The sequence below is a fragment of the Tenebrio molitor genome, chromosome X (assembly GCF_963966145.1).
Source record: "Tenebrio molitor chromosome X, icTenMoli1.1, whole genome shotgun sequence".
NCBI lineage: Eukaryota > Metazoa > Arthropoda > Insecta > Coleoptera > Tenebrionidae > Tenebrio > Tenebrio molitor.
Genome location: NC_091055.1, coordinates 10,849,345 through 10,863,836, shown reverse-complemented (window position 1 = coordinate 10,863,836; position 14,492 = coordinate 10,849,345). Strand labels below are relative to the sequence as shown.

The 14,492-nt window shown below is 36.3% G+C and overlaps 1 protein-coding gene across 2 annotated transcripts; it reads right to left on the bottom strand.

Annotated features, from left to right (window-relative positions):
* Positions 1–36: 36 nt before the first annotated feature.
* On the bottom strand, positions 37–14,269 carry Vdup1 (arrestin family protein Vdup1). 2 transcript variants are annotated; one of them, XM_069061170.1, is made up of 6 exons: positions 14,048–14,269; positions 1,544–1,660; positions 1,280–1,497; positions 1,082–1,211; positions 761–1,014; positions 37–429 (listed from the first exon to the last, which is right to left on the bottom strand). In XM_069061170.1, the coding sequence occupies exons 1-6, from the start codon at positions 14,166–14,168 to the stop codon at positions 253–255; spliced, it is 1,017 nt and encodes a 338-aa protein (XP_068917271.1). In that variant the 5' UTR covers positions 14,169–14,269; the 3' UTR covers positions 37–252. The 2 variants fall into 2 exon arrangements, with proteins under 2 accessions (XP_068917271.1, XP_068917272.1); XM_069061171.1 differs by having other exon boundaries at positions 1,082–1,196.
* Between the last annotated feature and the right edge of the window lie 223 nt (positions 14,270–14,492).

Genomic DNA, 14,492 nt, shown 5'->3' with positions numbered 1-14,492 from the left:
ATCGAGTGTAAGAACGGGCATATCTAGAATAGACAATTATATTTCACAAAATTTATTTCCAAAAGTAAACAAAGCTGTTACAACGTTGTGCGAATTTGTACTTGTTAAATGATTTTTTATTTGTCTTTTTCATGTTACTCAATTAGTTTTTTAGGTAATAAAATATATAATCTAAACGTAGACGTATTAGTATCTACGTATTATGTATATTGGCACAAATACATTAGTATTCTTCTAAACTTATTGTCTATGTTATTCTATTGTTGGTTTATCTTCGAGCCAAGGCCTGAAGATTGGTAAAGTCGAAGGGTAGTGAGTTCCAGACTTGTAACCACCATCGTCGTCGTCTGACCGCAACGGATAAGTCGCCATCATTATCGGAAGCTGTAGTTTAACTTCTTTTTGAAGATTCTTAGGTTCTATGATAAACTAGAAACATATTGTTAGCACAAGTAGATTGTATTGGGTGATTTAAAGTGATTAAAATGATTGTGGATAAATATGACAACCATGTAAGTACGAAAATTTATGTGGCAACTGTGTGGATGTGGTAGAGTTGACATTCATATGACATTTCATATATGCGTGCATTTGGTTTTTTTATACCATTGCACATTGATTTGACAATTTTCAAAATTGCGCGACTATGAACTGTCAAAGAAATGTCAACTCTATCCTACCTACACAATAAATTTTTGTACATAGTTGCCATATTCATCTACAATCATTTTGAATCGCCCAATATTTTCGCACAACTCACATAGACATCGTAATTGACTTTGATTAAATGGCAACCTCGTAAATTCGTGGGTGGCAGAGGTGGTATATAGAGTTGTTCGTTGATCCATTCGTCTTTCTCTCCAGGTCTTATTTTGCCTCTGGTCAGAGACGCCAACTCCCTTTTTTCCGACTGAACAACTTTACCTCTGGCCATGTACGTAATGCTTTCTGTTAAAGCTGCTCTTGTACTCTTAATAGTGACTCTACTTCTGTTAAACACACTTGCAGACACACCTGAAGAGATATGACGTGTGAGCGAATCAATCCAAGACGGGACTTTGCTAAGTCGCAGCTTACTCACCTATACTCTCACCGGGAACGTATCCACCTCTATCTAGAGTGACTTTGCACACGACCGGTCCAGATCCGACACAACTGACTCCAAACTTATGTTCAACTTCGCACCTAAACGTTTCCTGCCCCGAAATGTTCTAAATTAATGACACAATACTAATGAAGTTGCTCTATCGGCTAATTAGTAAACTGTTAGTAGACTTACACCTAAGATCGACGGTTCTAAATTTAGATCGATCGGGTTCATCACAATGAACACTTGTTGGTTTTTGTGAGTCAGTCCATTTGGCTCTCTCAGAGCTGTTTTGCAAAAATACTGCACCCATCCGTGTTTGCCTAAGAAGGTCGAAGGGAGGCCCAGAGGGAGTCCCAGCTTGAAGGGAAAACTGTGGATCCCTGGAGACAGCACCGAAGGGCCTTGACCTGCACAGATGTGTCACAAAAATTCGTCGAACACGTGTCGTTGTACCTGGCTCTCCCAGAAGTCTCATCCTGAAGTCTATGTAGTTTTCCCGATCGTACACCCTCTCTTGGCGGGAACTCCGAACTCTCACAACTCCTTCCCCCACCACGTGGAAATGCAGTCCTGAAAAGGCAAACTACAGAATTTTCGCCTGGTGGGATCGCAGAGGGCGCCGCCACACTCCGCCTCTCCATCACTTGTTCTTTTCAATTTTAATAAAGAAAGTGTTCTTTAGAAACGAACGACTAGTTTTAATTTGATCGAGGAGAGTGTAAATAAAACGAAAATTAAACGAAATCCTAAATTAATTTGGTGATGAATGGTTCCTATTACGGGGGAATTTATAACTCCTAAGAAGGATATATGCAAATGAGATGAATAATTTGTTGGGGCTATTTTTCTTTTATTCCGAAGGTATAAAAATTGAAAATAATTTGTCACAGTGGGAAAAATGTGTTTCTCGGAGGACCCACCGACTAACTTCTCTCCAACTTTTGACTCTATAAATCACGCAAATTTGTCAAAAGCTCTATGAGTTGTCGCATTAAAAGAACACAGACTTCGACCAGTACGAACCGTAATTGTGTAAACAACGCAGAAGTTGCCGACGAGTCTGACACAGTATGGAATTCTTGTCGTTGAACATGATACAATTGTGCTCGAGCAAATGACTTATGCAAACTGAGCAAATCTGCATCACTAGTAATTATCTGGAAATATTTAGACTGTTTAGTTGAACCTTTGCAAATGCATGCACTTTGAGAACCATCTGTAGGAACAATTGAATCGCTAAGTACCACAGTGGTGGAGTATCGATCCTCCCCACTCTACTTAAGTAAATTGTCGAAGCTTTGTGCGTTTGGTCAAAAACAATTCTAGTTCGCTGCTTAAGCAAGGGCGTAGCAATGATTTTTCGCTGGGGTGGGCCAGATTTTAATAATACATACTTACATAAAGTCCATTCAAAAACATCTGGACTGTCAAAATTGCAGTTGTTAGGTTGGTTAAATTACTAGTTTTTTTCATATTGTCCGGTCGGCATCTATGATTTTTTGATTTTTCAAACTATTCATTTGTTTAAATTGACATTGTCAAATAAATTGCAAATTATTTAAGTGCATTTTGTAAAAAGGTTAAAATGGAAAGTTTAAAACGAACTATGGTGGTTCTATTGGCGCGAGAGAAGAGGGCCATAACAAATGATTATATGTATTAGGTATAAAGCCATACCTTCAACAAAAAACGTTTCTGATTTTAACCCAACTGTGGAGAAACAGCATCTTGCATTGTGAAAATGCAAACCTAATTAAAGCTGATTGGATAACTATATATGTATCCTTAGCGGAATCCGGGAATCTGACTCAGACAGGTATGGCAAGCGCTATTGTTTAGTTTTTACTGGTTTTCAGTTTGTCGTGTGTCATTTTCTGTTTTTCTTTGTGTTTTTTATAAACTTGATTAAATTGCTCCAGTTCTTTAAGTTGCTGCATTTCGTTTCATATTTTTATCATATTTTTAGTTCAATGATTAAAAAGGAAAACATAACTTAAATATATTTTGTAAATAGATTTTGACGTGGGTACAATCTAGCGAAAATTTTTTATACCCAAGTACAGTCAAAACAAGCATTTTATTTAAAATTTAATTTTGACAGTCCAGGGGTTTTTTGCATTTACTATAGTTTATTTAACGAATTTATGTGTCAATTGGGCTTTGTTTGGTATGAGTGGGCCTACGAGTGCCAAGGCAAAAAAAGCCCAATTTACACACGAACGAATTGAATACAAAGTTGTTTTGTTCGACAAGCCCATTAAAGGCTCCAAATCGCTTAAAATCTTTAAAATTAACTTGACGTTTCGTTTTGACAAGTTGTGACATTTATACTCAATTTCATATAAATGTGCATCTAAGCAAGCCATGAAAATCTGATTTTCTGTTGGTAGTAAAGCTAAAGCTAGTGACTTTGACTTTCAAAGTTGCTTGCTCTGCGCGAACCCGATTTGAGTAATTTTTCAGTTTTTGTCCATTTTAACATTGCTGATTTCAAAAGCAACGTTACGTCTTTTTACTGATTAAATTAAAGTAATTCTTATTTGTTTTTGTCTTTGTATTTTTACCAAGTAAAGATTTATTGGACATGACCTTCATAAATGTGACTTTTGTAATGTAACTAAATTAAAGGTGCTTTTACAAATGCACAGCTCACTTGATGAACATTTATATGAAATCAATTATATCAAAATCCGTTCACACAGGAGAAAATTCTCAAATTCTGGCAGTGTCGAACGAAAAACCACTTTTAAACCACCGCTGCTGACCGACCACAGACATAGATCTACATAGAATACGTTAAGCCTGTGAAAGAAAATTGATATATACTTAATCATTGAATAAACTCCGAATTTTTCGAGAATTTTTATCATTCCATTTCAGCGCTTTCGTGTTTGATTTTTTTTTAGATTATTGCAGATGTATCTTGTTTTTAATAAGTGTTTCACTTTTATTTTGGGGTGGGTCAGAAAAATTCTGGGGTGGGCCGGGCCCACTTGCCCTCCCCTTTGCTACGCCCTTGTGCTTAAGTCATAATTCATTGTGTTCGTAAATAACGGTGCGTTTTTCGATCCGCATACAAAATTTGTATCTATAGGCGTAGATTTCCCGTCCGTATCAATCCCCCTAAATAATGCATTTTTTAATTGTGCATTTTATGTTTCCTCGGTAGGTGTATCAAGCTGGGAGATGGTGGAGACGAACTGGCAAAAATGACTTCGAGAAATAGCTAACGCCGAAGCGGCCACGAAACGTCTCAGGATGAAAGGCCGCAGCGAACCGTCCTAATCTCTTATTATTGTCATTAAATTTTCATACTATATTTTGAAGAAACCATCAACGGCGACAAATTTAAGAGTTATACGAGGCGCAAGCGAACTACTCGCCCCGGTTCCCTTCATTTACATAGTCTCGTAGAATTTGATTCGACGGAAGTACCCCCAACTTGTTTCGCCCAAAATGAAATACACCCTTCGATTAGAAGTTCGAGGTTCGAGTGTAAGATCCGTTTAATAGGATTAGCACGCGGGGTGCAAAAGTCGCGCCGGATTTGCGTGGCTCGTCTTTCTTTACGATTGTCACGCGTTTTGAAAAATCAATGTAGACACTTTGTGCGGGAAAGTAAGCTGTATTTATCGTATTGTGTAAACAGATCCGGAACATTGATCAAAGTTCCGGAAGAAAATTCGGGGGCAGAGGGGAGGGGCAGACATACGTGACTCCGTTCAAAAATCCCCGCATATAGAGGAGCTTTTTAATACACAAACTATAAAAAAAAACATTTATGCATTGTGATTACACTTGTACCAATAAACCCAGATTGATTGAATTTGATTCGTGTTGCGTTTTGTAGGTGAGGTGAGGTATTAAAAATGCCGTTTTGATCATTCTGCGATTGGAAAAATCGAATAACTGGTGTGCACGTTGGGAATTTATGTGTCTTGTTTGGATCACCGTTTATACAATATTTGAAACAAATTTAACTAAAAGAAATCTCCACGTAAGTAAAACTTTCCAACTTAAATGCACGTTTCGTAAATCGAGCTCTCGCGGGAATTTCCGTGCTAGAGTATTCCGCCCTTTTATAATTGCATTTTATGTCCGTTTTATGTACGAAATGTGGGTCTTTATCACTCTACAATTTGTAGAAATACTTTGAGTGCTATCGCTTTAATGGTTAAATAATGATAAATACCCGGACCGCCTCCTCCGGATTTGTGCAAACATTTCGGTTTTTTGATCGAAACAGTGTCAAGGATCAGAGACTTCTTGAAATCGTTTTTGAATGTCGATCACGTTGCATTCTTTGACGGATTCATTGCTCGAACGTATTGGAAATTGCGAGGCACATCTGTTTTAATTATGGAAAATAAATTGTTAAAATATGGAATGTAGATGATGCAAAATAAAGTGATCGTTTAAAAAGGGTTATTAAAGCCGCAAATCACCGCATTCAAATGAATGTTTTATAGTTGGGCTGAATCAGAATTTAGGTGACGCTATTTTTCCTAAGACCCCTTGTTCGAGTCTCGTCGTGTGAAATTTTAATTTCGTCTAATTTTGATTTATTTTTTGCACTCGCCTATTATAAAAAGAATTTCAGAGATTCGCCCCGCCGAAATTGAATTTATAGATTACGCTAGCCGACAGTTTTATTTGGTGTCGTCTTTGCGAACGAAATTTTCGAAGCAGATGTAGAATCGCCGTTGAAAAAAATGCAAATTGAACTAGTTCATTTGAATTTGTCGAGGAGAGGGCTGGACGTTTAACTCGACCGACTTTGTTTGGTTTCGCAAAAAAAATAAATAAAGAGGAAAGGAATCATTTGTATTTGGTACTCTGTACCTGGCCAGATGGTTTATCGCCTCGTTCCACAACATGGCCCTCCGTAGGTGTTGTGTGATGGTCAGCGGGACAGGTCAATAATTAGTTTGAGGGTGAAACAGGACCAATATTGTAAAGGTGTATTAGTTTAATTCCAAAACACTCTTGCCTCTACTGTACAAATTCAAACGCTCACATTTCGCTATTTATAGGCAGGTTATTGATTCATCAAAACTAATACTCTAAAGTGGTGTGTTTAACATTTAAAATCATGTGTATCGTAAAGGTGAACAAATTAAAATAGCGACTGTTTTGAATATTTGCACCTCGCTGTCACACACATCCCTGTTGAAAATCGAAAACGAGAGATTTTTTTTAAACAACTCGTCTACATTTATTTTTAGTGTAAATACGTCATATCAAATACCAGTTTAATAAATGAGGAAGTTGGTGGAGGTATTTTTAATTTCGTTACAAACACAAAGTTTTTAAGTTTGAAATATTTCACATTACTTGGCGAACATGGGGAAGTTCCAAGATTGACAATTTAGTCCTGGCAGGGGTTTTATTTTGAATCAAAATAAAAATTTCAACTCTCGAAATTAAAACTTGATAATTACCGAAACACTCGAGTAGAGGGTTTTAAAATTAACAATTAATTACCAGAAGTAAGCGACCTATTTACAAATTATCCTGACGATCTGGTGCGTTGATAGCGTTTTTCTTTTTATTTTTCTGATGAAATTTGTAACTCGAACACCTGAACGTTGAAACATTTTCGAAGGAAAATGAAACATCCATATGCCAGCTATTTTAAATTAAAAATAAACTTGCTTTTAACATAATAACATTATCCGAGAAATTCTGTTTTGGATAATGCCTTAAAGTCAATTTAAAAAGAAAACCAAACCAGGTAAAGACAAGAAAGGAGCTTGACTTCTTGAAATTGATATCGATCTTCCCGTTTTAAGTGCCTTTTACGTTATTTTATTACTTTTGAAATTTTATATTTCGAATGAAACCTTGGCGTAATGAAAATGTTTTAATTTGACAAGTCTCTGGCTAACGTTTTGAAGCAAAATACCGACACCAATTCTTTGCAGCAGTTCTCGTTTCTGCACTCAACAACTTTACATCACCTACATGTAAACTTACGTAATTTGCTTTTCTCTTAGTAAAAACTCGGATTTATCGGTTCTTTAATTCGAATCAAGCAGCGCTTTTTCAAACTATCAACGTTGCAATACCTTGCACTGTTTGCATAATAAATTAGACGTTTTAACGAAATGTTCACTTTAATTATTCGCTTCTAATTTGCTTCTTTTCCCCAGATTCTAACCCTTAAGTTCTCCTATGTACGAAGCGAGCAGGAAGTCTTACACTGCATTAAGTAATCCATTTTTAATTATACGGAATGTTTCCCAGGAATGAAGCTACCATTATTAAAAAATACAATTGCATTACTGCAACACGACAACCGCTCGCTGTAAAATAATTGACATTTTTACAATCGTATCCCAAAAAATTCCACGTGAATGATTAAACCTGCAAAAATTAAATATTGCAACAAGTGCTATTGTCGGGAAGCCCGGATGTATCAAAAGTATTCTGTTTATCTTGTCTGGTCGAGCTACTTGCTCGATCAAAATTTTTGCAATAAAGATACTATACATACAAGCATTAGCACACCTTCGGACAGCAGCATTGGCATTTCCGCTATATTCTCCATACACAAAATGCATATCTGCATACTCCTCGATAGAATATTCGGGCATTGTAAACGATGTAATCTTCGCAGGCGACAGATAAAATATAAATCAAATTAAAATGTAAACTTTGACAGTAGTAAATTTCGAATCGTTACCAAGCAATCATGTTTAATTCGAAACATATAAGATTTTTGCGTGCACAGCAATACTTCAGCAGTCCAAAACAGCAGGGAACATTTCTATTTTCAGAAAATGGTTTAATTTATCCAAAAACGGTATAAAGGTTTGCGATCATATTTTCCCTGATAAACACCCTGTATATTCGTGGGTAATTCTCTACTATAGTCTGGTAGGCGGTTGCGTGCGTATCTACGAAAGGTAGAATCACATAGCAAACATTGTTAGCAGGATGCAGGAATTGTTAGTATTTTTGGCTGCATATTATCTAGGGGATCAGTATTTTTGGTTGCATATTAATACTCTTGTTTGATTTAATTTTTCATAATTTATAAAATGTAAACAAAAAAAATTGTGAATAAACTCGTGGAAAAATTGATAACAACTATTATACAGAGTGTTTCTGAAATAGGTGCATTCATTTTAACTGGTAATAGAACTCATCAAAAGGAACAACTTTTCTTTCTGACATTTTGGCTTAAAAAACTAGGAAAAATTTTCCTAAAACCGTTCATATCTCCAAAACTAAGCTACCTAAAAACGTGAAACAACCAGATTCTTACGAAGTGGATTTTTTGCTATACGGGTAGATTTATTTGAATTTCGATTTCGGCGTTAAAACACGTTTCCTGGATGAAAATGGATGTTTTTTTCATATTAGCGCTGATCTCAATTAGCCATTGCAGTATTTAGTGGCGTAGGGTTATTTTAGTGAAAAACCTCTCCAATTTTTTTTTGGAATTAAACATCGTTTTTCGGCAAAATGGTAGATAGAAAAGTTGTTCCTTTTGACGAGTTCTATTACCAGTTAAAATTAATGCACCTATTTCAGAAACACCCTGTATGTATGTATATACATTTTTTATTTCTATTTTATACATACAGGAGGAGTTAAATTGGGTGCAAAACGACTCAATATTTGAAATTGAGACATCTTGACATATAAAAACTTCTTTACCTATAAGAAGAACTGTTTTTTTAATAAATAAACGAACACAGAAAGTCACAAAACACTCTTTAAAACGAAAAGAAAACTAAGACGCGCCAATGAGACGGAAATGACAGTTGGTACCTGGTTGACAGTACAGAACACTGCAATATTGCACATTTCTTTAGTGTAAGTAGAAAAATAAAATAGCCAATAGGGAGGTTGCGTTTCGTTGCAGGATTTTGTAAATGCGGGCGCAACCGTCTACCAGGAAAAAATAGACTACATATAACTAAATATTACGAGTATGTATGTAGGTACATACAATTTCTCTTTAAAGTTTTCACATTTAAATTTAATATCTTAGCAAAACTCTACGGAAAAGATTTGCCAAGTTTTGGAGAACTAGTGGTCTTTTAATTTAATAATTGTAAAATATATTTGCAGGTAACTCTCTTTTTTATTGAACACATTTCTTTTAAGCTTCCCACAACATGTAGGTACGAGTAAAAGCTCTTCAAAACAACATCTTTGTGCAACTCATTGGAAAAGCTAGAAGTAAGCTATATTTTTGCTACCAAACTTCTTGTTAAATATTTCTTTTCAAAATTTTGACACTATATATTTAGGCAAATTGTACAGTAATGGACCATAAACTTTAATCTACTTATACAAATTGTTGGAAGAAAAATGCACATTTAAATTTCTCCTCAAAGTTGGCGGTGAAGAGTAGATTGTGAACACACCACGGATTACAGCTCACGGATTAGTTGTTTAAATTTTAAATCTAACCTCAATTTTTGCATTGTTTGTGTGTTTACTCTGCAGACTGACAAGTGGTGCGTTCACAATCGACTTTTCAAAGTCAACTTTGAGGAGAAATTTAAATGAACATCCGATCCGATAGTTATACAACGTGTCCCAGAAATAAGTATATTTTAATCACTAAACATCGAGACAACAAGCTTTTTATGTTGATACTCGATAACTGAAGGCTTTACGAAAAAAGCATTTAAACATGTTGTTGCTATTGACGCATTCTGTTACCGGCGTTAACGTAGTTATTTGTTCAACACGTTGTATAATCTCTTCAAAGAAGTAGTGAGGTTAGCTCGTTGAAGGTTAGACAAATTGCAAATTTAGACCTTGTTGGTGTTGGTTTTTCTAAATTTGTTACAGTGTGCGGTTTTGCATCGTCTTGCTCGGAACAGAATTAGAATGAGATGTGTCCAGAATGAATTTTACGACACTAACCCTCTGGATAATCTAAATCCGTCTTTCGACAGTTCTAGTTGTCGAAGCTTCGGATGTAGCAAATTTGAAAACACATATTTGAATTCTGGTTGTAAAAATGATATTTCGTCCTGGCTTCAAAGTCACCTTCTAGGTTTCATTTTGGGCATATTAGCGAAAATACGGTCTAGCGGGGTTCTGGGTAACGATAATTAGTTTAGTACATCTGACATCAAATAATTTGCTCGTACTGAAAATGCACCACAATATAAAATATTTCGACATTAGTTAATTGGAGCGCTGTGAGAATTTATAGTCCGTGCGTCGGGATAATCAAATAACCTCATGAAGAAAGCTGTGTGCTTTTAACAAAGCACTTATCGTTGTCAGAGGACCAAAATAATGCGTGTTTTAATTTGAGTGTTTTTTATTAGATTGAAGAACACACTAAAACGTGTTGCGAAAGATTTTTCTGATGGTGTCAGATTTTAAAATCCGGCTTTTAAGCTTTCACGTCGAAACTCAAGTAATTAGTGCACTCCTACATTTTTATTGAATGTTTACATAAATTATTCAAAATGCGAATTCGCTCCAAAGTCTTGCCGGTCCTCGTTGCGTGTATTTATTTATTTCGAATATTATTTACTTAATTGGCTTCTCGGTCTCATTATCGTTAGATCATCCGATCGTCTCTCTTCACAATCATTTTTATCCGTCGCGAATTAACGATCGCTGTACGCTTCTTCCTGGAAAATATTATCATTGCATGAAATACAGTATTCAAAGCCTTCACAATAAACAATGAAAATATCTATAAAGAAAGCACGCGTAATATTTCCTGCTGCATTTATGCCGAACTTTATTTTAGGGTGCGACCGTGAATATATTAGCTTTTGCAATATTCTCCGCCAGTATTATTCCTCGGCTCTAACCGCGATGTATTTTTTATCACCCTCACTTACGATATAATTAAGAAACGTCGATTTTTTCGCCGATATTGTTTTGAAAGCGACATTTTAATGATGCCGACGATTTAAATAACTATAACAGCTGTCAGCGTGCAACAGGTGACTTACAAATGTCCGTCATTAAAACTCTAACGTTGCGTTATATTATTAGGCGACTCCACGCTCTTGAAAAATTGATTTTATTGACAGAAATATTACGGAGAGTTTACATCGTGTCGCGTGAAAGTCGAATCGACGTTCCTTAAACGCTATTTTAAAAATCCGGTACTTTGAAACCTCAAGGGTGTCGAGGATAAGGCGAAATGTATACGACAAATCTCTATGTGTGTATTAAATTCGGTCTTCTGGAAGGGGACCCGAAAAATTGCTTACTCTCTTTCTTTAACGATTAATTTAACAAAATTCTAGCCGTCGCAAAACGTGCCATCCCCGACATTCAACAGTCGTAACGGCGATGCAATAACACTAAAAGTCTAGATAAAAATTTGTTGTGTTTAAAACTAGACGTCTCGCTTTTAAGACACCACCCTCGATTATTAATCGAATCTAAATCGTCAAAAAATTAACACCAGACAAATCATTCAATTCAAATAAATTTTTCATTCGTGTTCAAACGTGTTTTAATTGGTCGTGAACTAGTTAGTTGTTAAATGCATTGAACACAACGCAACAAAGAGAACAGTTAGTTATTTTAATGAAGCAGTTTCTGATCGCAAGCTTCTATTTTGAGAGCCCGTCAGTTGAACAGTTATTATAAATTAAAATGCGATTGTGGGAGAAAATCAGATAATTGTTTTGTTTAAATTGATTGGGTGAGTTTAAAAATGCGATTGTTTGGAGAGGAGAAAATGTATTTTTCGGCGATTCGATAAAGCGAACGTCTGACTGGATTGTTCGTAGCCAGTGAGGGATCCTTCAACTTGACAATTACATCAGAATAAATTTTTTCTCGATTATTGTATTTTATGAGTTGGGATTTTGTGCGAATCTACACCGAGGAATGTTCGAAAGTGTAAAGGATTGTCTGTTTTTCGAGTCTGAAGGTGCGTAATAAGATGATGCTTAATAAGTGATTCTGGAGTAGTGAAGCTTTGCCGAAATGAGGGGTTGTAAAGTAAAATTAAGTGAAGGAAAATGCAATAAATAAGACGGCGTTGTTTTTCCATTAAAGAGCATGAGTCCCGAAGTACTTAACCTAAAAATAGCTTAGAAAAATTGGAAGAAACTTGAAGATACTGTCGTTTTGCCCGACTAATAATAAACGCGTTTGTAAAAACTAGATTAAAACTTCGTAAAGGGTCCATTTTGTGAGTGATAAAAGTTGAATCACAAGTATCAGAGATTTACGCGCCATCAACGCAACTTTTGAGGTGGTAAGTCATGGCACGAGTCTTTAAGGGACAGAGATTATGTTTTCATGATTGATTTTATCAGATCAGACAGTGTATAGGGGTTAAAAAAGGGAAAGCGTTCGGCTTTGTGTAACAGGAAATGTTGATTAGAGAGAAGCTTGTCGTGAATTCACAACGCGTCTACGATTCGGGTCTTTCTCACAATTTTCGGGGGGTTGCAGACACTATTGCGTCATAGATTTTACAATAATTGCCAGGATAAGCAATAGCCGGAGTTCACTTTTACACGGCCGAATTTTAGGTGTTTAAAATTACTACGAAATATTAAGAGGAACTGTGGTTTTTGCATCTCTTGTTACGGAAGTTTTGCTTATTAAATAGGCTCACCCCATTCACGGAATTAAACTCGTACAACTGCTTTTAAAATTCCACATAATTTCGTTAATAACTTAATTGGCCCACTTACTAATTAAGTCCCGATTACTTATTTCTCATGGGGCGACGTTTTACCCAACATCTCCGGATGGAAGATTTTTCCTTCCGACGCACTTTTTGCCAGATAAACAAAACTGCAAGTTATTAGCGTATTGATTCGGTCCGATCAAAAAATTAATCGAATCGAGGAACGTGTCGGTATTTTTTCTTTGAATTATGCTATCGATCGGGGTAAATCTGGACCGGCCCACTCCCGACCCTATTAATTGGTGAAATCGGTGAAATTGGATGGTAAGTGGTGCAAAACAAGCATGAACGAGCTTATATAATTAGCCGCGTAAAATTTACTGGGTGAAGATCCACGTGCAAGTTGTCATCCCGCTGGGAGATGTATTATTCAGATTTAGTAATATATGGAAGTGACAAAGGTTGCGACATGTCGATCAGAGCTGATTAATTTACGCAGGAATTTTCAAAAATAAAACAAAACTAAGATCGATAATCTTTAATTTAAAATAAACAAATAGAGCGAGCTGGAAAATTTTGAACTCCGAATAATAAATTGAACTGTTTTCGATTTAGAAGGATCTTCTAAACCTAAACGCTCCGCTGCTCCTCTAAAATATTACTTTTCAATCTTTTTATGTCAACCCTTCCCGACTAAAAGGGAAGCTCGTGTATAATTTAAACAACGGATATTTTGGCTTACGTAAAAAACATTTTAATTAAAAGAAGATCGTCGAACGGGGAATTTCGATAAAATTGCAAATTTAACTGGTCGACGGTTTGTTTATTAATAACTTATAAATATGACTCACCGACCGTTAAAATCATCGTCAATATTTGGAAATTAATAAACCTGTTGAATACAAACTGGATGAAAGTTTTGCTCGGTAGACGAGGTCCCGCTACCTAATTACAAATCAAATAAAAATCGAAATGCCGAAATCGATTGGTTTTCGAAATAGGTACGTATGCGGGTTTGTGGGACGAATCTCGCCACGCAGGAATCATTGTTGTCGTCGGTTCTTCGCGAAATTGTGTTAATAGCGCTAAACAGCGATGCCACCTGAAGGTCTTTCTAATTTTGGCGATTAGTTCTCGCATTGGCCACAGATTTTGTTGCAATTATCGGGGCCCACGTACCGTCGTGGGCCGAAATTGGGTACTCACTAAAATAAACATTCTATTATGCAAGCCGAACGAATATTTGGGTCGCGAGATGTCTTTGAATCCATAATGAGATTGAATAATAGAATTTTACGTGAAAATAAGAGTAGCCATTGCAGGTTCAAGTTTGTAAAGACATGACAGTGCTCATCTCATATTCTTACCGAGTGCAGGCGTGTCATCCTGAAGTTCGATGAGAACTCTGCCTGATAAGAACTGTCCGGGGAAGTACAACAAAGATGTATTGTCAAATAGTATTAAAAATTTTAGTAACTTCCGTGGCATTTTATTCACACATTAGGGACACTTTTGGAATGATTTTAGTTGCCAGGTAGACACGCAACAACCATATCCGACTTTACGATGCGACTACTTTCCCTCTTACCATTAGGTGTGTGGGGGCTTACGGCTTACCTGTCCCCTCCGCTCCGGCTCTTGAAACACTGACCTATGTTTCTGTGGCCTTATTGGGTTAATACCAACACATTGCGTGCTCTTGTCTCCGACACAAATTCTTAAATTGTGAAAAATTGACAGTAGCATAAGCTGTCGGACAGTTTTATTGGTTCAGACGTTAGAACGCTATCCTGGTTTTTGACCTCCAAGGTA